The sequence below is a fragment of the Artemia franciscana genome, chromosome 16 (genome assembly GCF_032884065.1).
Source record: "Artemia franciscana chromosome 16, ASM3288406v1, whole genome shotgun sequence".
Taxonomy (NCBI): domain Eukaryota; kingdom Metazoa; phylum Arthropoda; class Branchiopoda; order Anostraca; family Artemiidae; genus Artemia; species Artemia franciscana.
In genome coordinates, this window is record NC_088878.1 from 11,260,501 (window position 1) to 11,286,435 (window position 25,935).

The 25,935-nt window shown below is 35.5% G+C and overlaps 1 protein-coding gene across 2 annotated transcripts in view; it reads left to right on the forward strand.

The window, feature by feature from the left end:
* LOC136037068 (nuclear receptor corepressor 1-like) overlaps positions 1-25,704 on the forward strand; it is a 76,846-nt gene extending 51,142 nt beyond the window's left edge. For both annotated transcript variants that reach the window (XM_065719505.1, XM_065719506.1), the window contains 7 exons: positions 3,634-3,811; positions 5,246-5,361; positions 8,185-8,397; positions 11,048-11,154; positions 15,061-15,228; positions 16,113-16,282; positions 22,654-25,704. In XM_065719505.1, the coding sequence (XP_065575577.1) occupies positions 3,634-3,811; positions 5,246-5,361; positions 8,185-8,397; positions 11,048-11,154; positions 15,061-15,228; positions 16,113-16,282; positions 22,654-25,192 (3,491 nt within the window). In that variant the 3' untranslated portion in view covers positions 25,193-25,704. The remainder of the gene's footprint in view (positions 1-3,633; positions 3,812-5,245; positions 5,362-8,184; positions 8,398-11,047; positions 11,155-15,060; positions 15,229-16,112; positions 16,283-22,653) is intronic.
* Positions 25,705-25,935: the final 231 nt, after the last annotated feature.

Sequence of the window (25,935 nt, forward strand, 5' to 3'; positions counted from 1 at the left end):
TTTGAAGGGAAAATACACGCAAATGTCCAATGGCTGCAGTGAGGTGGTATTGTTAGTAAAGTGATACCAGACTGTTTCGCAAACTGCACAACTGCAGAACAGATGTGGGACTCGTGGTTGTCCATTATCAGAAGCTTCGGGCTTTCAGGGGAAGCATGCGAGTAAGTCTTGAAATGTTTGAGAAACAGTCCTTGGTTTACCCATCCGGAAGGCGAGGCTCCTCCAGCAGAGTTAGCAGGAGCACCAGTCAGCATGTGAGGCTGAAATTTCTTGCGTGGGAATATAAGGTAGGGGGAAGGTACTTCCCGCTGGCAGAGATGGTTCCAACCATAGTCACAAGCACGCCACGCTCAGCTGAGGTTACTTTGCCCACTATTTTTCTACCCTTCTCGGCAAAAACCTTTGGAGGAACATGAACAGTGGTGACTGAGGTTTCATCACAGTTGAATATGTCGCTTGCTGTAAATGGAGTTTTCTTCAAAACTGACTGCAAGTTGGAGAAAAACTCCTGTACATTGTGCTTGTTAAAGCTTGTGGCACGCCCCAAACTTGTTGCCTCTGGCTTTCTAAGCGAAAGCTCTGGGTTTCGAGCCCGAAATCCAGCTAACCAGTCTATACCGGCTTCTTTAGAGTTTATCCAGCTGTCTGGGACAGTCTTGTTGTTTGCAACGGCGTAGTTGTAAGCAAGGGTTCTGGTGTCTCGACTGGTCAAACCATAACACATTCTGCTCGCTTGCAGCAGGTATTGAGAGAGCGATGCTTCTTCTTCAGGCGTAAAAATAGTAGCAAATCCGAACTTTTGAGCACCACTGTAATTCGCTTTTTCGTCATCACTGAGTTTTGAATACTTTTGGTAGTGTCTGTGAAGGGCTGAACGTGATACTCCGTGTTTCTCCGCCACTGCCCTAATTGGTAAGCCAGCCTCTAGGTCTACAATAGCTGCTTTAATCATGAAATGCTGGTCAACTTTCTTTTCAGCAACCGAATTAGAATATTCCTCCCACTTAGCTCTTGGAAATTGTGGCATTTTCTTCTATTCTGATGTCAAATCTGATAAAAAAAAAAGATGTATAAGCTATTTTTATCATTAGGATACAAGTAAAAACAGATAAGAAAAGACGTAATGTATGGACTGAACTGTAAGAATTCATGTGGTATATACTGGGACATGTCCCACTACATACCACTTGTCCTTGTCCCAGTATATACCATGCGACCTCTACTTGCAAATTGTGTCCGATTTTTTTTACTATTGCATATTTTTCCACCAGATGACCACACGACGTGGCCTGATGTTTTAGCTTTCGTTTGCTATCTTACACACACAATTTCTGCAAACCGTTACAAAATAAAGCACAAAAAACTATTGCCCAAATATTTTTTGGGGGGTATAGCCGAAACTTTGAAGTCGATTTTCTCAAAAACGAAAATAGCAACTTACCAAAATGATAGAACTGTCATGTCCGCCATTGAATGAACTATACTAGGTGGCTTTATTGGATTTTTTAAAGAAAGTTAGATGGCAGATAAGTACCGTGTCCCACCTTATACCCCGTCCCTGCATATACCACTTACCCCTACTTAATATGGAATGGGTGATCGTATAAATTTTGTTTGGGTCATTCAATCGAATATCAGAAGTTCTAGTGCCCTTTTTAACAGTCAAAAGTGATCGGAGGACAACTAGCCCTCTTCCTATCCCTGAGGTCCTCTTCCCCAAACGAATCCAATCCAAATTCTGGGATAGCCATTATATTCAAAATAGTCCAGAGGTCATATATATGCCTCCTAGGTTGGTAAACCCTACTGGTCGCGGGCAAGGGTTATTACTTGTGCAAGTTACCCAGTGTTAATATGTAGGGTTTTTATGGAAAGGTTGGTCTTGTAAATTTTGGAGGAGGCTCATTAGACTGAAAATCAAAAGTTCTATTTCCTTTTTTAAAAGTCAAAAGTGAACGAAGTGCAACGAGTCCCCCCCCCTCCACACACACACGCACATTTTTTCTCTAAATGAATCCAGTTTCCACTCTTAAAAGTTAGCCATAATCCATGATCAATAGGAGTTTTGTTCAATCTCAAACTTCAGCAATTTTTTCACTGATTGATTCGGCATGCTTTTTTCAGACCCTAAATGCTTCTGCAGATAGATGATGAAATTATTGAAGATGGTTTAGATGTGCTCTTTAACCCTTGCTGTGCTGTAACTAAGGATGGACCCAGTGGCATAAATTTCGGGGAGGGAACAAATTTGTCTTTTTCAATTTTTTCCTGGTGAAAATACCCCTAAAAAGGTAGTCCCCTTCCTATAATGAATAAATTCTGCTCATTTTTGGGTTTAATGTTACTCTTTGCTTTCAATCAATTTCACATTTTTGATATGTTCGAAAAAAATCTCCCCCCTCCCCACGAAAAAATAACCCCCTGACAAAATTTTTGAAGATGGCCTTGGGGGATTATATACCCCTTTGAGGCATCTTCCTCTCTTCCTAGCTACCAAGAAAACATAGAACCCCAAAATGAGCAGAATTTATTTCGTATAGGAGGGGGGCAAAAGTAATTGGAATCCAGCGAGCCAGTGGGAGGGGATAAACGCCTAGACCCCTTTCGGTTATCCACGGCACCATAAGTTAGATGAAAAATAAATCAATAGCAATCCAGGTATGGTTTAGAGAACAGTTTTGCCTACGTTGTCTTTCTCTAATAACAACAATTTAGCTATTAGAAAAAACTGAAATGTTAAATTTCGCTGTTCACTGAGTAAATTTTCATAATCAAACACATAATCTAAAAACTGACCTTTTTTTTTCTTAAAAGTGTTCTTATTTTTGTATAGAGTACTCTACACACTTTTTTCTTTTCTTTTTTTTTTCAGCTGGTGTTTAGCGATAGTGACGTCTTGCTTCCCTTTTGATTGGAAAATTTTGTAACAAATAGGCTATTTGCAAAAGATGAACAGTATTTTAAATAAAAGGAAAGTGAAACGCTGCTCTTTACCTGAATTCCATTTTTATTAGCTATTATATTAAATTGGCGTTGGAAAACGATACTAGATGTAGTTGTTTTTTTCTTTCTTTCTTTCGTAATGCGTGATCACAATGCCTAAATACGTCACCGTAATTGCGTATATTTTTCCTTTAAGATAGCCTAGACTTCCCTAAATGGAGGGTTTATGTTTATGTGGGAGGTTACCTTTAAATGAGTTATTATTTTAGGTAGATTTTTTATATTTTGGACAGAGTAAAGAGTATGAGTAATTTGCAAGATTGGGAACTGGTGGTAGTATCGACGAAAAAATCATCAACGTCATCTCGCGTTTGGCGTTTCCCGGCTTTTTCAGTGTAATAGTAAGGAAAGTTGTGAAAGTTGAAATTATAGGTGCAATTGGCAAAATTAGTGCAATAATAACAGTTTGATCTGAGTTTCTGAAAGAAATGCAATTACAAAGCCTGAAAAATTGCCAAAATTGTCAAATGCTAGATGGCATTGGTGTTTCTTTTTTTTTATTATCGGTACTAGTGCCACTTCCCTCTCTTTTAAGTTACCCATACTCTTAGAGACTGAGTTCATATTGGAGACTTTCCCTTCAGGCCCCCTTGTTACGTCAGAGGCTCTGATAATATTGTTTATTTTTAGGAAGCAAAGAAGCAATGGTGACCTGTGCTATTTGCCACGCTTCAGTGTCGCATGCATCTTCCCGAAGTTTACTGAAGAAAGATGCTGCCATGTTTGGGCTGAAAGAGACAGAGATTATAGAGGGATCTCGTGTTTGTGTCAAATGTAGATGTAATGGTGTTAGAAGAAGAACTGTTCAGTAATTATATGTTTTTTTCTATTGGAAGTAGTTGGTCTATAGTGAAAGCTTGGGGGACTACCCTCCCATATTCATTAAATTTGATTGCTTAGCCCTCATTTGTAAAGTTCTTAGAAAGCTTTAAACGGGATGTTTGAACACAGTGCGTCTTTTTAAATATGGAGCAGACTCCCTCAAATTGTTTTCCTCATTCGTTATTATCCTCTCCTTATTCGCTATTATTTCTTGAACTAGTTCCAGCTCTAAGAACTAGCTGAATAGCAAGTTCCTCATAGCCCTAAAACCTTGAACCACATTTTCAGCATTCCTGGTCTCCTTTAAAATGTATGGTGAATGCCGTAACGCCCTTTGAGCTGATGCAGCTGAATTTCGGAACAAAAACGTAAAATGCCTCTGAGCTACTTGACACTCAGCTGAATTCCTGTCTGAAATAATGTATACTAGCACGAAATAAAATACAGAAAAGGTTCCTTGCTTAAAGGGGAATTTTTCAACCTCCCTCCAAGAACTGTGGCCCCCCTCAAAAATATTTCCCTCAGTTTATCCTTTACTTGTTTCATGCGGAATCTCCCAAGAAACAGCCAGTAGCTCAGAGGCAAGGTTCTGGGTTTTAGTAAAAAAAACATTTTATTTACATATTAAACATTTTATTTACATATTAAACATTTTATCAAAAACATTATAATAGTTGTTTGTAATTAACTTAACGATTTTGTGGGGTTTTCTAGATGGGGTTGTAGTTTATTTTCGTTTTTCAGAGGCAAATTTTGTTTTCTCATCAGTTTCCTGTAATGTTGGATTAGACCTTAGTATTTAAACTTATTTACATAATTGAATATAAGCAAATAATGTGTAAAATAGTCTATAAAATAGTTTTGGCTATTAAAAAGAAAATGTATATATCATTATTAACTTATAAGTATTTTTTTTTTATTCGCGTTTCTTTTTTTCTTTATTAGCGTGTATCTTTAGTATTTTTCTTGTTTTTTTTCTTTTGTCTTTTATTGCTCCATTTGTGATTTTTAAAGTGGGTAATAAAACACATTCATTCATTCATAGACCAAACACTAAGAAAAAGTATATAAAAAAGAGAAAAAGCAGACAAAACTCGCATTTTATTTAGGTTTAATTGACTTTTTGGATCGTGTTATATTATGATAGACGGTGTTTTTTGTCAAGGGAAATTTTTGTTCATTTTTCAGTTTGATATGCCCTTGGGATTTGACCGATTAATTAAAATATGAAGATGCTAGGAAAAATTTTAAGGGATGTAAGAACTTCCTAGAAGGGTGTAAAGAGCGAGGCTTTGAGTAGATTTGGATGGAGGAGCGGCGTTCGAATCTGTGTTAGCCTGAGGCAGCTGGTGCCGCAGTGAGAGGTTAGTAGTAGTAGTAGTAGTTATTTATTGTCTGATTGCAATTTTCCATATTGCAGCTGCCCTGTGTCAACCTGCCCTACACCCAAAAGACGAGTAAAAAGGCTCCGAGCTTTACCTTCTAAATGGTTAGAAATGTCACCAGAAGCAAAGGCTCCTATCATTTCAGAACTTCGTAAGTGTGCCTTCTGGTTTTACCTCAATTTATTCAGTTTTATGCTATATACACTCTATTTTCCACTTCTATTATTTTGTCTTGTACTCTATTTACTATTTACTCTGTACACTATATTTTCCACCTTTATTTACTGGCGTTATTGTTTGCAAAGGCACAAAATACTAAATTTATATTTTTTGAACTAAAAAAGTAAGTCTTGGAAACTGTGGTTTAATGGCGAGCTGGAAGAACTGTCAAACGAATAATATATATGTCAAACAGCTCATGGTAATGAATTCACTTAAGGAGCAACCCGGCTCAATGGTAGCCAAAACTCTAAAAAACGGAATTTTGTTTCCATTAAACGTATCAAAAGAATCGGATTTTATGCTGATTTTAAACATATAAGTTTCATCAAGTTTAGTCTTACCCATCAAAAGTTACGAGCCTGAGAAAATTTGCCTTATTTTCGAAAAAGGGGAAATGCCCCCTAAAAGTCATAATGAAAAAGTCTTAATGAAAATCATTTCATTATGAAAACTGAGTTTCGCTCTTTCTCACAACTCTACTTTTTAAAACAATAAAAACTTTAGCGTAAAGGGTGGGGCATTGGGGAGGGGACAGTCCCTTTCAAATACGGAAAGTTTTTTGTTCCTTTTAAGCTTTAATGTTGCTCCTTGCTTTCAGTTGAAAAAGACTGTTTTTTTTTTATTTATATAACAACAAGGTTAACTTAATGTTGAAAAAAAAGAGTTTAAACCCTAACAATTCAAAAAAAGGAAAGAATTTAAAATTAAAAGATAATAAAAAAAGGAAAATCAAAATATACAATAGCTGCTCCATATAAAAATCACGGAGGTAAAACATACAACAAATAAACCGTCACATCACAATGCTAAAAAAGAATGGAGACAATATAAACATATTTAAAAAACTTAGAAACGAGGATTATTTTTTAGCCAGTTGAAAGAACGCGAAGTGAAAAGATGAAGCAGATATTTCTGCCAAGCCCCTCTAAGTGATCAAACCACAAAAAGTCACAAAACTAGACAAACTGTGAGTTAGGGTGTTTCCTCTCTCTTGTTAGAACTTGCTTTGAAAGTTTGGTAGTTTTTGTGTGTATTTGTTTTTGTCTAAACCCATTATATACGTGGGTCCTTCAAATTTGACTGTTTCCTGTCAAATTTGCTAAAATATTTTAAATTACATCATCATATACATCGAAAATTCACAAATGGCTAGTCCACACAGCCTCATCTAAAGAAAATTTGAGTTACCCAGAAATTACCAGGTCTCTATCGAAAAATTGGCAGTGCTATATTACGTTGTAGATGCATCATGTCCACGGGGAGATCTAAAATCAAATAGTCCAAGATAGGGTATGGGGAATGACTTTCAATATTTTTGCAGTCCGTTTTCAATTAACGCTTAATAAAGCATTAAAATAAACATCTACCAAAAAACAAAAAAGGCCTTAAAGGTAAGTAGCAAGCGAAGCTCTCAATAGCTTCAAGTGGAGGAATGGGTGGGTGGAGCTGTGTCACCCCCTTTGCCGCTTGGTGCTGAAATGTGCTTTTTGTAGTAGTAATGGTGTACTAACCGTAAATTTTATTTTTAAAATGGTACCAAGCTTGGCCTGCATGCTGCTTACCAGCTATGCCAACATGGACAAAAAACGTAAAAATTGGAGGGGGCAGAGGGGGCACCTGTCCTAGGCGCATAATTTCAAATAAATAGTCTAACGGTTATCATTTTGTAATTTTATTTTTCTTAAAACAAAATAGAGGGCGCAGATGACAAAATTTTGATGATAAATGGTTTTTTCTAATTTGATATGAAATTTTCGGGAGACAAAAGGGGGTTGTTAATCAAGATTTTGCTTGGGGCGAACGAAAGGCCCGAATCGCCACTGCTTCTGTCCATGTTCCGTAGTCTTGCCTAAATGTAGTACAGTTTTAATTATCCTATGTAACCTTTAGTACTTAATTGCTAATTTATGAATTGATAATTGCTGTCATTCTATTTATTTTTATAAATTAATAAGATAAATTGATAAAGAACTTCGAAGATATCATCCTTTAGGAATGGCAGACCGCGTTAAGTTTTAATGACTTGATCATAATCACTAAGAGACTCTGTCCTAAAGCCATATCCAAGTTTATTACATCTTTTCCAATTGTCGTTTTTCTTCTTTTTTCTTTTCGTTTTCCTTCTTTTCTTTTTCGTATTTTTTTTCTTCCAGAAACTTTTCATATCCATTTTTTGAAAAAAATGTTCAGCTTCAAGCTTGGATTTTTTTACCTAAGCGAATGTTTCGAGTGGCAAGTTGTAAACAAGGATGTGTCAACATTTTTTAGTTGCTGTTAGATGTCCATTTTTACTGAATCCTTTGTTTCGATAATTTTTATTTAATTAATTAATCGACGCCAAGAGCTTAATAGTCAATAAGCATCATTGATCCGATACAAATGCAATAATTAATGAGAACAATTACGGGCAACCGGAAAAAAGTTGTATGTGAGAATTGTAAGAAGAAACTCTCGGAAAAAGCAAAAAGGTTGCTGATACGGACGACCATAGATTTTAATGAAGCTTACCATAGATTCTGAAAGAATAAATCATCAATAGCAAAATAATAGTAAAAATGGATTTTCAATTTTGAGAACGAAGATGCCAATTACAAGGCGGGGAAAATTACCCTAAGAAAGATTTCTAAAATATCTTTTTTATATCATCAATAAAACAAAAATGTCAGCTTAAATTCTCGTGAATTGGCATCACTGCCCAGAACCTCTGGAAACCCTATTTCAGACCTATCCTTTCAATAATTTATTCTTTCAGAAATTCCTTCTGATGCTAGTCGTGTTTGTGCTGCTTGTGTCAATAGAATATCCCGTCGTGCTGGCCTTTTTGATTCGTGTTCCGAGTCGAGTGAGCCATCCAGACGTGATTCAGAAGCTGATGATTCTGAGGGGTCCAGTACATCTTCTAACGAAGAGGAAGTCCCAGAAGATCGTCTGCAAATCAATGAAACACCTGATGTCACTTGTAAAGGTACCAATTTTTTTTTGTATTACTGTTTATTGTATTTTTCTCATTTTTATTTCAGAAAAATAGACTCTTCAGGAAAGTCTAGATTTCTAGAATGTATGTTAAAGAGAATATAGATTTTTTCTAAAAAATCTCGGAAAAGAAATAAATTGAAATAATTAAAGAAAACTTGGTATTTTAATTAGTAATTTCAGCATTAATAATAAAAGGTAGGAAATTTTTAACGTGATCAAGATGTACATGTTTGACAGTATGAAAGAAGCCCCTCTGATTTTCTGTGAATATCCATGGTCGTAAAGTAGACATACAATGAAGGGGTAATATTTAAGGTGAATTTAAGAAACATGGAGCAAAAGTGGATTATGCAGTTGAATGTAAATATTTTACCACTTTTGGCAAAAAGAAAATATTTAGAGAGAAGGCAAGAGCAGATGGTGGAGAGATGCATGCCCTTTTGCCCATTTGTGCAGATATGGATGAAACAGTGGGTTATATGAAGGGTAAAACTAAAGTTTCTGTAAAGAACCAAAATTCATAAAATCATCATAATTCGTCGTAATTGAATAGCTTTGCTATAAGGCTTGAAAGGATAACGCCTAATAATGTCATAAGGCTTGAATTCCGCTATCAGGTGTAGGCCCTTGTTGTTGACCGCTCCACGTGGAGAAGACTGACGGCGCTATCAACGGCATGTCAGCATGAGGATTAAGTTAAGTAAGTAAACTTGAAAGCGTCGGTTCATTCTCCAGATCATATTTGGAGTTTGTAATGTTCCCTGTTGCTTGAGCTTCCACTAAGTCGTCTTGAGTGTAAGTATAGACAGGAAATAAGAAGAAAAGCCAAAGTAAGCAACAAAAGGGCGTGAAACGAAGAAAAAACGCAGGGTAGAAGAACATGGTGAATGAAAAATAAAAGGAACCATGGATTAAAATCTCTTAATATTTAATATTCGAAAGTTTGACATATTTGAAAACCTAAGCTGGAAAATTAAATAGACCCGCCTCCTCACATGATGGAAGGGGGAATGCTTTGCGAGTAACCTGGACTTTTAACAAAAAGATCTGTTTTGGGGTCTTCTGATTTAGCTCTTTATATTTGTATGCCAAAATAATTTCTTACACCCCACTACCTTTCTATTTACAGAATTTAATAAATGATGAAAAAGTTTATTGTACTTTAAACAAAGCAGTGGACACAACAATAACAAACTTCAAATAATAAAGATATCCGAGTATTTTGACCTAATGTCGGGAAGATGGAGATATAGATGAAATATAGATGAAAATTCAAGACACAAAACAACAACAGTGAAAAATATAGAACATGGAAATATAGTGAAAGGGGGTATAGTAATTCAAAAAAAGCAGTGGACGAAAGAACAACAAAGTTTAAAAGTAGACATATCCGAGTATTTTGACCTTATGTCCAGAAGACGAAATATAGATGAAAATTCAAAACACAAAACAACAACAATGAAAATATAGAACATGAAAATATAGTGAAAATGGTATAATATTATAAACAACGCAGTGGACAAAGCAGCAACAAACTTTAAAAGTAAAGATGTCCGAGTCTTTTGGCCTCACCTCTGGAATCCTTTTCCAACGAAAGAAATGAATTAAGCTAAATTAAACAAAACATAAAGAAACGAATAGCGATAAACAAAACTTACATCTTAATAATTTCAAAGTATCGCCATGCAAATATCTTGAGTATGAACAATAGAATGATAAACTAGGTCCTGTCTGGTAGAGTTGACATTTCAAATATCATAGTAACTTCCAAAAAACCCATGCAAATAGCACGAATAAGGACGACAGAATGACAAGTTACGCTTGGAGTTTGCTAATTACCAAACTCCAACTGTATTATGAATATAGCTGCTAACTACCAAACCTCAAGTGCACTAGAAACAACCTAACTTATCTTTCTGTCGTTCATTCTTTTCTTTTTTTGCTACATTAATGTTTTTTTTAATTTAGCTTAATTCCTTTTTTTTCCTTTTTTTTAGACACAGGCTTCCGGACGTGAAGTCGAAATATCTGGATTTTTTTCTTATTTAAAGTCTGTTGTTAGTTGTTGTTTTTTTCACTGCTTTGTTTAAAATATATTACCCCTTTTCATTATATTTTCATTTGTCAAATTTGCATCCCAAGATTCCTATCTATAATTCTTGCTTTTGTTATTAAAAAAAAGTTATTATTGCACGTTTTAGCTTTGAATTCGAAATTTTTTTTCGGGTAGGAGGGAAAAAGACCTCTTTCCTGCAAAAGACCTCGGAATGACACCCTCTTGTTGTGTATTGGTTGGTACAGCACAGCGTTTTTTTTTTTTTTTTTTTTTTTTTTTTTTTTTTTTTTTTTTTTTTTTTTTTTTTTTTTTTTTTTCTACTCTGGAACAATTCTAAATTGTTACTACAAAAAGCTTTAAACATTCATAAAGGAAAGGACTAAAATGCTTCTTTTTTCCCTTTTTTTTCTTAGGTTTAACAAATTCATTGTGTCCTTGTTGGTTTATTAATTTTTTGTTTATATATTTTTTCTTTATTTTTTTTTCATTTTCTGTGAGAAGTATGAACTTCATTCCATATGTATGAAATGAGATATGCATAAATACGGGAAATATGTCTAAACTTCACTTCTTCTTTTTTCAGCTGAAATACTCAAAGCTGATATTCCAGAAGTAAAATCAGAGCATGTGAATATATCTGAGCCTCAAGCCCCTCCGCCTCTCAAAGACGATTACGACAGCTCGGAAACGGTGAGAATTGCTATGACCTAATCATTTTGAGGGGTTTATTTATCTAATTTCTGTATATATCGCTCTTTTTCTAAGGTTCTTTTTCTCTCCTCTACTTTGCACTTTTTTCTTACTTCTGTTTACTCGGAAGCATACTCTTTTTAACGAGTTTACTATGGAAGATGGCTTCTTTATTTAGATAATCTAGGTATCACTAAATGTATCAGTGAGTTTATAAGTCAACAAAAAATAATATAGGTATTATATTATATTATTATATTATATTATAGGTACAAACTAATAATATAGTTTGCCGGCTGGCATCAGGGAGTCTGTCACTTTATATGGGTTTAAAAATAAATTGAAAATGTTTTATTTAAGTAATAGGTTTTGAAGGGCAGAAGGTTTTTGATGTCTTTTTTTTTGCAGTTTATTGATGTGGGGTGGGGACTGAATACCGGTAAATGATATTTAATATGATTATTTTGTTGTATTTTGTTCATGTGTATGTGTTGTTATTTTTTATATATAAGATAGGCTAGGTGGTTAATCATGAGATGTTATGTTTAGATATTTATTTATAAGATGTAAATCATAATATGAAATTGCAGCACAAGTCCTTAGGACTTTCTTTTTGCTGCAACAATTTATTAGTGTTGTCATTTTTTTATTTATGTTTGTATTGTGGATAAAATAAAACTTACCTACCTAAAATAATATAGGTAATATTCAAATCTTCTAATTACAGATATCAGACTAAATAAAATTGCTGAAAAAAAAAGTTTCAGGATGAAAAATGAGCCAGTGCAATGGCGACCAATGTGACGCCTGCATATAAGGTCTCTTCTGGCCCTCTGCTTGATCTTCAAATTAGAAGACACATAAAAACCCAAAACAACAGTGGCATTTATTTTGGACAAGGCAGTTGTAAGAGAAAACGATGGGTCGATGCCATTGTCTTAAAGAGAGAATATCTAAAGTAAAAATGGTAAAATAAAAAGTATATGAAGGTTGGCATATGTATTTATTTATGCGCCCCATAATCTTCTAAATTATGAATTTTACTGGCCTTAACCAACCCCTACCCCCAACTTCCATCAGGATTCATCTTTATTCTACATCCTGTAAAAAAGGTAGGTACTAACGAAGGGGGAATTCAGGATTTTGTTCGGAAGGGGGGGGGGGTTGCAAAAAAACAGAATATGCATCAAAATATTTGTTTCTATTCATTGACGCTGCATATTTACGAGTCAGGCAATTTTTGGGGAGGGGGGTCAAACCTGGTAACCTATTCCTGAAGTGCCCTTGCTACTGAACAGCAAAGAAGGATTTAATAGCCAAAAAGGGTGAATATTAACAGGTAAAATTCCATCTAGAAATCGTGACGAATTTATGACGTTATCATGTTGAGTGGTAGGTTAAGTTTGTGGTTCTATTTATAGGATGATTCTTGTAGAACTAATGACTCGTCATAGTACAAGGCCACCTGAGACTGACGCTACTTTGTGTATTCCTCCACCATCCTGTTCACAGCTTCATTCTTTACGTTCTCTAGCGAAATTCTTTTTATCACTTATTACTTGTTATCTTTTTTTATCACTTCTTCTCATTCCTTTTGAAAATTTCTTCTTTGACTTAGCTTGCCATACTACCAATAAATTGCCAAAAAGCAAATTCGTTCTTTTTCATAATTTTATTTTATTCTTAAATTTGATTTTTAATTTTGAATGTCTATTCCTATTCTTAGAATTTCTTTCTTTATAGCGCTAGTGGCAACCTACGTTCGAATTTTCTATCACAGTTTCTTAACATCAATAAATTAAATACTCTATTTTGTTTTTACCTGTGTCACTGTCAGGAGCATAGAGGGAGGAATTGCATCCCTTTATAATTTGAAGATTTTGTATTAAAAATTTTAAAAATATCAAGAAAAGTCAAAATTACTTTGGTTAGTTTTTTGTTTTCTTTTTGGCTCAACCTAACCCTGACATGGATAATTTCTTTTGGATCATTTACAATGTACCTCCAAATAGGGGAGGAGTTCTGACAGTGATTTATTTGAAGTATTTCTTCACTACCAAAATGGTGGCCTGACAGTGTACTTGTTTGTTGTCCGACTAACTTCTTATTCTTCGAGTATGCCATGTATACTCTAATATTGTCACCTTAGACATTTGGTTGTTCTAGCCGACTTAAATTTTGCTGTTTATAGATTAGAAAAAAAAAATTAGTTGTTGTGCATGATTACAAAATATGCTTGTGTGGATTTATTCTCGGTTTATTTCTCTTTTTTCCTCACATATTATCATAATTTTATTAATGTTTTTTTTTTGCTGCTGTTATTTTTTTAAAGCACCTTTTCCTTTTATTCTCTTTTATCCCCCGTATAGTATTGTGATTATATTACAAATGGTTTTTCGTTGCTTTTTTCCCACATTTTTCCTATTTTGTTTGATTTTTTGCTTTTTTTTTGTGATTAATTTCTTTTAGTTCGCTTTCCCCCCCTCACTTTAGCATATTTTTGTTTTTTTGTTGTTATTGGTACCTTTTCCTTTTGTTGGCTTTGTTTGCTTTTTTTCCAACGTTTATAATATTTTTGGTTTTTTGTTGGTGCCTTTTCATTCTATTCGCTTTTCTTGTTTCTCACTTTTTGTACGTCATTTATGTAGTTCTTAGGCGTACATAGTTTTCCGACAAATCGGGAATTTCCAGTTCCCAGTCAAGAATTAAAAAAGAACTATTTGATTGCTAACAGATTTGCTTGTTCCATTTTCTTTTGAGAAAATGAAGTTTGAATGTGTCATATTAAATTTGTTTTTTCTATATTGATTATAATTGTGTTTTCCTCACATGCGTGATTGATTATGAATTAATAAGTAAATATACATATGTACATTTACTCATATACATGGTAAATGGTACTGCGAATAATCAACTGGCGCTGGATGTTATTATTCTTTAAAGTTGATTTGGATTATTATGCCTGTTTTTTTCTTCTTTTTTTTAAACTACTTTATTATTAAACGATGAGAGCGCTTCCTAAAGATGATTATTATAATAATTATATTTTATTATTATTATTAATTTCATTATTGTTATGTAATAATTATTATATTGGTTAATGTTTTAATAAGTTCCGAGGAAAGATTGCATGGTAAAATTTATTGAAGCTTTTAATTGATTTCAAATTATTATTAATTTTCTCCAATTTCTAACTACTGCTTTGTTGTTGTGCGATGAAAGCACTTTTCAAAGTTTTCCATTGTATTGAATTAGCTGGAATGGATTAGGCTTTCCATTGGATTAGGCGGTATGGCGAAAACTTCGTCTTGAGTTTTGTGTACAGCATTCAACCGAGTCCGTTGATTTTTTGAATCAGAATCAGTTTGATAGAAGGGAATAAAAACTTGAAACCCATGCCTAATAGAGTAAAGCCAAAACAAATGGTCTCTGTGACTGGTAAAATTGGGGCAACTGTGGGTTCAAGAGAGGTCTCTTATCAATATTTGTCACCCTAAATTAAAAAAAAAAAACTGTTCCTGTCTCAATCCCTTTAGGGTGCACTCCCACCTTCCGAAATCATGAAATTGCTACAATATATTATTTTTGCTACTTTCCTCGAGTTTTGACCCCCCCCCCCCTGATGTTACCCCCACCCTAAAAAAAATTAACTAACGTCTTGTCTTATTCCAATTGCTCTTTCTTTAATAGAATGCAAGGACCTTTATTTGAATTCCCCCCTCCCAGTTTCTCAAAATTAATTTATTGAGAGACATTGCGCATACTTTCTAAGGAATTTTGTCTTATTGGCAGACAAAAAAAATTTACTGGTAAAATATATTATAACTTTCTATTTTATGGTTTTTGTTTTTTTGTGATCACTTTGCTGTATCGCTTTATATATTTTATTATATTGTCTATGTTTAGATAAGTGCTGATGAATGTCAGGGGCAGTTGGACATGGAAGAGGCACCTCGGGCATCATTTCCAACAGAAAACAATATTGGGAGAACCTTCACGCCCCCTATTAGCAGCAGCCAGCACCAACTCCAAATTGTTCAGAACCAATATAGACCTTCTAGGCCTGGGAGCAAGGTCAGTTTTATATTTGTTTTTGTTGTTTTATTCATTCTTGTTGCTTTAAGAAAAATTACAAATTAATTGACATCGACTATGCCTCTTGGTAATAAGAAAAAGTAATGATTTATGTTGTAAGCCATGGGTTATTCGAAGTCTGTTAAAGAGTATAAAAAAAATAGATTGTATAAGGTGAAGATTCAGTATCGAAATGAAGTTAATATTGCAAATTAAAAAAAAATATAGAAATATAATATAATTATATATATAATTGGCTAATTCTTGCTCTCAGAGAGGCACAAGAAAAATATTGTCAAAATAGATTTCGTAAATGCGATTCACCTCGGAAAACATGGAAAATAATAAATGAAAAACATTTAATAATAAATGATAATTGAAATGATAAAATGATATTATAAATGATAAATGAAAAAATGAAAAACAATAAATGAAGAAAATGAAAAATAATGTTAGAACAAGAAATATTCCATCTCATATTATTATTGATGAAGGAGTTAAAGTAACGGATGAGAGAGGGACAGCGAATATATTTACTGACCATTTTAGGTCAGCAAATAAAATAGAACGTTTATAATAAAATTAAAATATTTACCAAATAAAGTAGGTAGGTCTATATTTATGTACCCTATCCAATTTTTGGAGCACCAAAAGGCTCGAAAAATGAATCGTTGGACAGGATGTGATGGTATGTTGACTTCTCTGTGTAAAGGTTTAGCTGCTGTAATTTCTCATCCACTCTTATATACTTCTAGTTCTTAAATAACGAACACAGTTTTTTCAGTTTGTTTTAAAATAGCTAAAGTTTTATCTGTATTTAAAAAAGGCGACAAAGATCATTGAAACAATTTTATCACCCAATTTTTTTATGTTTTTTTTTTCAGGAGTCAATCAGCATAAAGGATATAATGCACGGCGTAATAGAGCGTAGTATAAAGCGGAATGATTTACTACCCTCCCCAACCACCCGCCCCATGTCAACACAAGTCGAGCCAACAATTACATCTATATTAAAGGACAGCCAGAGTTTTGTGAACCAAAGACCTGAACCCAGGTAAGCTATTGCTATAACATTGAGAAAGAAAAACCTAAACATGTGTTGCTTCGCATTTGAATATTCCGCCAACATTCAGGAGTAATTAAAGTTCATGGAATTTTTCGCTTTGTAGGCACCGCCAAAGTGGCTTTACTTTGCCTAAACATGTGTTGCTTCGCATTTGAATATTCCGCCAACATTCAGGAGTAATTAAAGTTCATGGAATTTTTCGCTTTGTAGGCACCGCCAAAGTGGCTTTACTTTGCCTAAACATGTGTTGCTTCGCATTTGAATATTCCGCCAACATTCAGGAGTAATTAAAGTTCATGGAATTTTTCGCTTTGTAGGCACCGCCAAAGTGGCTTTACTTTGCCTAAACATGTGTTGCTTCGCATTTGAATATTCCGCCAACATTCAGGAGTAATTAAAGTTCATGGAATTTTTCGCTTTGTAGGCACCGCCAAAGTGGCTTTACTTTGCCTAAGGACGCCTATTACAATGATTGATGTAAAAATTCATAGCTGGTTTATCATTGAGTTTGATGGGTGGATTACTTTTAGCTTACCAGTTATACATACCGTAGTCCTACTAAATTTTAAATTCTCATGTTGAATTGGTTATGTTATGTAACAAAAGGGTGAAACAGTTAAAACAATAAAAAAAAATAGGACTTAATGATTTCCAATCAGGATATCCCAAGTGGTCTTGTTTTTACATTGGTTTTTGTTTTTTTTTCGAGGGCTGGAGAGGTGGTGTTTGAGTTATTTTGTTGTAATTATTATGTTTTTGACGAGAAATTTTCGCTTTTTATATTCATTTTTACGAACGAATCACGAGTAGATAGATATTTTGTCGGTTTAAATCCAATGCCCTCCTTTTTTTACAATCGAGTGTATTTACAATTTTTGTTAGAGCTTGTGTTTTTCTTCTTGTGTAACTTGGGAGTCAAGCTGGTCTTTTGGCTCAGTTGATCTAGCCAATATTTGAATATTTTACTGGTTTGATTTAGAAAATGTAGAAGATAATATTTGATTTTACAACCTAAAGGATCTTATGAAATGTATGCTACTAGACAAAATTAGATTTGCACCTAATCAAGTTTTTTTTACGTTATTTCTCGTCGGGTGGGGAGGGGGGGGTACAAAAAGAATTGTCGTTCAGGAGGGGTTGGTGCATTTTAGTTGTATTTTTGATCTGCACTTTCAAGACCAGTTTCGTGTGCTTTTTTTTTTTTTTTGGCGAGAAAGAGTTTTTTACTCACATTACTAGGACAAATTTACGAGTCGAACAAATTTTCGTCGCGGTGAGGTCTAAACCCAGCTCCTCCTGCACCCTTTTTTTCTGGGCGATGTAGTTTTTTTTACTGTTCTTGTTGGTGTTTGTGTTTTCCTTCTTGTATAATTTGTAAGGAAAGCTGGTTGCTTTACTCAAATAATCTAGCCAATGTTTGAATATCTTATTGGGTTGATAAATAAATAGAAAAATTCTGAAAACCTAAGAGAAAGTATTTTAGCTTTGCAACTAACAACTGTGAACATACTGCAGAATAAAGTTATACAAAACAAACTTCAGAGTAAAAAAGAAAGAAAATAACTAAGATTTAGATGACTTTCTGTCTCGGCAGATTTTTGGACTATAGAAATCCAAACTTGGACTTTGGACTATGGACTATAGTTTCCAAAGAAGCATACTGCTCCACAAAAGGTCCTTAGATGTATTACTAGAAAGATTGAATTTAGCCAATGTACTAATTAGAACGCGAAACATGATTTTAAAAATATTAAAAACGTGTAATATGCAAAGCAGAAAATTGGAAAAACGGAGATTCAAGGCACATTGGGTATTACAATTTCTTGTAGCGATGCAAAAAATAAGGGGAGCTTAGACTCATATAGCAGTGTTTTCATGGGTTGCGATTTTTGGATCAATTATTTGAATTTTTAGCTTAAAATTAATCTGGGGGCTCCCCCCCCCCCCCATGCACGCAAGTATTATGCGAATGTGAAAGCGAATTACTATCTTGACATATACGCAATTTCCAAAAATAATTAAGACGAATTGCAGTGGTTTTACTAATGGAAATACGAGTGGCTTTCTGTAACTTATCAGTCAAAGAAGTTATATATTGATTACGCTAAATTCCGGCTCTTCATATCGATTGATTTAATCAGAATACACGTATCTCCTTTTGTTCACGAGATGCTCTCAATTTTATAATCCACTCAATAACTCGTTGTGGCCAAATTTCGACTAGGTAGACCAAAAAGCGTTAAGTGGACGATTTTTCCACGGCCGCAAAAATTGTCATATTAGACTCACCATAAAATGGTCAGAAATACATGATTGGAGCTAAAGAGAGACACGGGGGCATATTTTCGAAAACAGTTTATTGCTCCTGCTCAACATTTTGTAAAATGTTTTAATTAAGCGTAGATTCGACATTTCAATTGCTGGGTTTCTTTTTTTACAGGGACATGTTGCTAGGGACGTGTCGCTTGTAGCAACGTCTTGCTAAAAGGAGAATCAAAACAAAACACACTTTCTGATTTAGCGAATCCATTCATGGGTACGTTCAAAAAAAAAAAAAACTATCACGAGGGGAGATTATAAAAAAGAACAAACTATATGGGGAATAAACATTTTGTAAATGTTATAATAACGCCTTTCGTATTTCCACTGCCGAAATATCTTGGCATTATAGTTTAACTTTTGAAATGAGAATAGCTATTTGTTTTCTGGAAGATATTGCGGCCCTTCGTGCTCAGAATAGGGAATCTAGGGGGTCTCTAGAGGATTCTAACAAACATTTACTGTATGCTTTTTACTTCCTTCCATAGAGGTGAACTTATCAATTTTTTAGAAGGGGGCCAAGTTGCATTATTTTTCACCTTAATCAGATCTATATGTAATAATATGAAAAAAACTTCGTTTTCTTAAAGAGTTAAAGAGGCTGCGTCCCAAAGTCGAACCTTAAAACGTACAGGAATTAGAAGTGGCAGTTGGGGGGCTGCCGCCCCCCAAACCCCCAGCTTTAAAGACTCTTTTGTACAGGTTTTTTTTTGGGGGGGGGGAGACTTCATTGTTACTAATTACTAGTTTCGGCGCAATGGTTCTCCTGTCCTCTTGTGTTTAACATTTTTCGAAGTTATTCCATTATTCATTCATTTCAATTTTTTGTTAATTAAAAGAGGGCCTTTCCGAAGCCAAGAGCTGGGGGTTAGCAAAAAAACAAAAAACCTGTACAAAAGAGTCTTTAAAAGCTGGGGGTTTGGGGGGCGGCAGCCCCCCAACTGCCTCTTCTAATTCCTGTACGTTTTAAGGTTCGACTTTGGGACGCAGCCCCTTTAACTCTTTAAGAAAACGAAGTTTTTTTCATATTATTTCTGTACGTTTTTCTACAATCCATGGTGGATGTAATTTAATAATTCCTGTACTCCTCGTCTCTCAAATGATAAGCTGTCCAGGTGTTATCAAAATTTTTTTGATGTTGTGAAAAAAACCGCCCGTAAGGGACTTGAACCCTTGACCCGAGGATTAAAAGTCTCACGCTCTACCAACTGAGCGCATGTTTATAAATATAACTTCTCAATAGCTTTTAAAAATTTCAAATTAACATGGGCTCTTATGGAGAGAAATCCGTTAATTAAATTAGCTAATGGGTGGTTTCTGGAAAACAGGGAAGGAGTTATCGGATCAAGCTGAAATTTCGCGGATAAGCTCCTGGGCCCTAGGGGACCTTAACTTGTGAATTTCAGCCCGATCGGACAACGTTAAAGGGGGGCTTGGGTTGACAGGTCGAAACTTTCGGCCAGATTTTCCCCATGAAGAAAAAGTTGGAGGGGGATGAAATTTTGCAGGTTTCTTAGTTGGAGCTCGGGCTACGAAATGCATCCCTCCCCATCCGTCTGCAACCACTGGAACCGAAGATCGCTTAACATTGTCGTGTGTCGCCTCTTTATAGAGGCACGAGTGTGCCTCCTTGATACGTAAAAAAAAAATGACTTCTCTTGACCGCTTTTAAGGGCATCCAGGGAGGGAGGCGTGCAGGTTAATTACTTAGCACTTTCCACTCCAAGTTGATTTCTATGCTCTGTTATCCTCCTCCCTCCTTCCAAAAAAGCTCATGTATCAGTTTAAAGGATATCCAAAAAAGCTCATGTATCAGTTTTAAGGATATCCAAAAAAAAAAAAATGATTTGCATGGATTTTCGGCGCATCGTTTATAAGTTTTCTTAGATTTGTACAAAAAGGCCAATATTCCATTTGGAATTTTTTTAAAGTTAATCCTTGAAATTATGAGTGATAGTTTACGGTCTATTTTGCTATACAGGATTAAGGACACGGGTCATTTTCTTTTGGTGATATCTTTGAAAATAAAGCTCAGGGATTTTTAAGGAGGCCCTAGATGGTCAATAATTTTGATCAACAAGTTTCCGTCAATCCTTTTACGTGTGCTTCAATCAATTTTCAATCGACCCTTCAATCTTGAACAAAGCTAATCTATAACAATGCTTTTGATCAAAATGATTGAGTCATTCAAACTTTCTCTCAATCACCTTCAACGCTTGACTCGAGTGTCAAAGAGGTTCCAAGACGGTCAATCACGCTTGAGTCAATCCATTGATGGAAGCTTTTGATAAAAAAGAGTGACCGTCTAGGGCCTCCTTTATAGCTGTAGGCCTACCAGTCAACATGACTCAAAAAAGACTCTTGACTCTAAACTCAAGTGGACATTACTTTAAGCCAAAATGTCACACCCCGAGTCTGTACAAGACAACAGCAATAAGAATATTGTCCGATAGAGGAAATTTAGTAATTTTATAGAAAATCCCAAGTGCCCTCTCGAATTGTCTCAAGCCAGCCCGGGTTTTCCTGTGCTCTGATTTCCGCCAGAACATATCGTGAATATGAAATGATTAAACTCGAACGTCGATAATCTATTAGATTAGATTAATTTTGATTGATTAGTAAAATTGGCACAATAAAATTAGTGACAAGAAAGAAAATATTTCATTAAGTAAAAATATTTAAATAAGTAAAAACATTTAAATAATTAAAAATATTTAGTTGTTCTTGGAGAAAGACCAGACATTTTTCTGCCTTAACTGGGCATCCGAAATTCAGATATGCGAAAATATGTAAAATATAAAAATGCGATTGGCACACTTCCAAGTTGTGAATTTAGCTAGTTGTCAAATTCTCGCTGTCAATTTAATGTTGATTAATCTGAAAATGGTTACACAGTTAAATCCTTATCTAAATTTTGAGTTATGCACATAAATACTGCTTGCTTCATAAATTCGAAGTCCCAAGTGCTCTTTTATAGTCTAAAGCGAACCCTGGAGGATAGTTAGTAATCATTTCCTTCGAAGTGTTTTAAGTTGATACGAAGGTTCTAGCATAATAAAACTGTTTTCTAATCTTGAGTTACAAACATGCAAAAACGGCTAAGAGTGCAATAGGACCACTTGAATGTTGTCCATATACTTTAAGTTCTCACGAAGGACAGGATATATGTTCAATCAAAAGAACCTAACAATATTTCTGTGTGAATTGCAACTAATATGTCTGATTGAAAGAGAACTTGTCGAAGTTTTTATTAAAAAGTTTCTGGAAAAAAAAATCCTTTGAATGCCAATCTAATAAAGAATGCTGACCCTAACTTTTTATTGGTGCATAATCATAACGTCTTTTATTTGTTATAAGCAAAGTTTCGTCGACCCCAAAAAAGAAAAAAAATAATCTGAAAGGTAGCCGAACATTTTGCCAAATTAAGACATTTTCTTTTCGGCGACATGAAATCTGGCTGCCGAGATAAAACTTGAAATATAGTTTTGGGGCGATTTTTGGCTTTTGCTTGCGAAGACATTCCTTAGACATTGGTCTTCCTCATCAGTCGATAGTACAGAAAAATGTGTCTTTCTTTTTTTTCTCCCTTGCTGCTGATTATAGTAAATATATCGAGAAAAAACGAAGACTTTAATAGCTTGAACAGTATCAAATTGAATGTGTCGTAAAAGAGCCAAGACACACTTCAGACCCTCTTCCTAAGTAGACATTAATTGTAACTCCGGTTAATCATATTGTAATTCTAAATTTTTATTTGGAAAAGTTTTCCGTGTGTTGTAATTTATATAATCCTTATTTTCTAGATTAACGTAGAACCATTTTGTTTTTATTCTTTATATTGTATACTTTTTTATATACTTTTATTATTTGTTGCCTTTGCTTATTTACTTTTGATTTAATTATTAATTCTTATTGTCTGCTGTTCATATTTATTATAGTTGTCATTTACTTTTAATCTTATTTGCTTTATATTATTCTTTATTTTACACTTTATAACCATATACCCCGAAACCGTGACGATTTATTGTTGTTTTTTTTAGGTCATCATTGGCGTCAGATCAGGTACGAATTTCTTCCCCACAATTCCCTCCACAAACAGGAGACTGGCAGCATCCTCATATCCCCTCTCAGCGAGATGTCTATCCCCGTGAGTCTGTGCACAGAGAGCAGCATTTTATTCCTCCTCGAGATGAAAAACGACCCCTAGACTCTCGGAAGCCTATTTTCCCTAACCAACCTCTACCACGAGAGGGAATCAACATTGTAGTGACTGAGTGCAAAGATGATGAACAGAGTGAAACACTTGATTTAAGTATTAAACGTGACCGAGATTCTGTTACTGCGCGACCTCAAGTACAATCAAAGCCAGTTAGTGTTCCGCATAGAAGCGCTGTCAATTTTGTGCGCCAACCAATGCCATTGGCACGTGATCAGGAACCAATTCACGAAAAAGCACACTCCTTTAATAGTGGCTCGATTACGCAAGGTACCCCTGTAAGCGTGGACAAGTCAAGAAAAAATGTTGTAAATACTAGTAAAGAAATGCCATTACAAACTGTAGTATTTGACCATAGAACTGGGCAATATGTCTACCTGACTGAGCGTGACCGATTTCTTGTTGCTCCCCAACCAAGGGAGCAAAGAAAGCCATCGCCCGGGCGTAGTATGACCGAGCATAGTAAAGGGAGTAGTAGAGAAAGTATGCTCTACAATGATTATATACTAAGCCAACAAATGATTCGTAAAGAAAGGGAGCTTCCTCGTCACAGCTCACTACTAAGTACCGAGCATGTTTATTTAGATGGTGGTGCTCAGCAGACTTTGATGCAGTCTCATGAACGAAAACCTGAGCATTATCCTCAGGGTTATCCCCCTGTCAGTCATTATTCCCATCCTACTCCTGGAAGTAAAAATATCCATCATAGGCAAGGGGTTATACAGCATACTCCAGCCGGACCCATGCGTTTTCCTCAGTCGCAGATACCCAAATCAGGAGCTAATTCTTCAATGCAACTCGATTTTTCTTCATTTGTGGATGTAATAGCTTCACAGCCCAGTTTGCCTGTCCCTGATAAGAAGGAAAAAGAGAGACCTACACCTTTAACAAATCCTGTACCAGCTCACAGAGTCAAATCCACAAACGGGGAGCTCGAGAAAGACAGACACTGGCCTCCACACGAGAGAGAGCCTCAAAGGCTAGTTGACGACAAAGACCATCAAGTCACTGCTGCATCTCTAATAGACGCAATAGTCACTCATCAAATGGTGAGTGGTATATCTCGAGGGGAGAAATTGGAAGGAGAAAGACTCGATAGAATGTTCCAGCGTTATTCCAAGGAATCAAAAGCTCAAGAGAGCTATAGAGCTGGTGTTCATGAAATGGCTTCGAAACCTATCACACTTGGCGAACATATTGATTCTATTATTACGAAAGACTTTGCACGACCTGGATTTGAATCGGAGCAATCATACCATGCTTATGTGTCAGGGGCCTGGCGAGAACGGGACCCTCGCGCTGATCCCAGAAATTCTGTGCCGCAGCATACAGAGAAAGATATAAAGCCTGGGCACTTGAGTGGACTTCGAGCTCCAGCGCCAATTTCACGTGCTAGTCCTAGTGAAGCTCCCAGTGGATCTAGACCTCATTCTCAGATACCTGAGAGGCATCTTATTCCTGATAGACATGCTCAGATCCCTGATAGGCATTTACAATTGCCAGATAGACATCCGACCATTAACGAAAGACATTTGCAAATTGAACGTCACCCTCACCTTTCAGAAAGATCAATTCAGCTTGAAAGACATTATCCAGAGAGGCATGGTTTACAAGAGCAGCGCCACTCTTTACAGGACAGGCACCATCTTGGTCCTGAAAGACATTCTCAAATGCAAGAGAGGCACACACAAATAGTCGAACGGCATCCTCAACTCTCTGAAAGACATCATCTCATGATGCGGCCGGCAACGCCACAGGGATACCATCTGGCACGAGAAAGGATAGTGCAAGAACAGATAAAAGAGAGCTGGCAGGCTCAGAGACGACCTCTTGAAAAATCATCCCCACAAGTATTTGATTACGTAAAAAATAAAATTGCTGAAGTAATGAGGACATCTGAAGACGTTTCAAGCGACAATCAAGACAAAAATGAAAATCGCCCTTCCCAAGCTCCAAGTCCCTCAAAACGTCCTCGTTTAGAAGAAGACAAAGCAAGGCAAAGTCCATTCCAAAGAGTAGAGCAAAGTTATGTATCGAAAAGTCGTCCTAGTCCCAATGCTCAAAACCCACCATCTCCTTATCAGTCTGTCCCTAACTACCCATATTCTTATGGTGCAATGGCAGTACGGCATTCTAATCCTTCTCAAAGTCCATCTGCCGTAAATCCTGCTCACCGTTCACAGCCCCCGAGCCCAGCTCCTGCGCCGCCAGTAAGTGCACATGTGTCAATGCCTTCTAGTGTTGCACGAACAACACCTAGCCCACACAGTAGGCAGGTAAATGTGAACGTTTCTAGTAGTGCACAGAAAGAACCAGCCCCCATTTTATCTGCTCAATACGAGCCCCTGTCTGATGAAGACTAAGTGATAGGCTATTTAACCATTAGTGATCGTTTTGGGAGTTTTTATTGGATGGCCTTATTGGGTGTAATCCGTGTAGAACATTCCTTTGTTTGAAAATTTCATTTGTTCTGAGACTTCGACTTTTTAATCAGTTTTTATTATTTTAATTTTACTGTTCTGTTGCGTTTTGGACATAGCTGTTAAGGTGTTGGTTTGAAATGAATAGATTGTTCTATAAATATATACATGTATATTTATGTAAAATAAGCTGATTTTCGGATGTTTTGTCATCCATAGCTCAATTTTTTTGTGGGTTCTTTCTTATTTTTTAAGGCAGGAAAGTGTTTCACTTTAATATATAATGAATGTGATAAGCATATTAAAACTTATGTTTATATGTAAAGTGCATGGAGCAGCTTGTTGTTTGTCGAAAAAACTGGCTTTTTGCCAGGTGTAAAAAAATGATAATGAGTCAATCATTACTGTTAAGCATTGTATAGCAAATGGGATGTGTAATAAAAATTTTAACTGAGGTATTTTATTTGTCTTCAGGTTCAAGATGCTGATAGCTCAGCGTGTGTCTATTTAATCCTACAAAAATGTGTTAGCAATGTGGATCAAGAGTGATACCGGTTCAATCGGCAGCATCCTCACAGCCAATCAGAATGAGATGTTTACCCCTTTTGAACCTGTACATAAAGAGCAGCAGCATTTTGCTCCTCCTTCATATAACAAAAAAAAAACGACCCATGAACTCTTAAAAG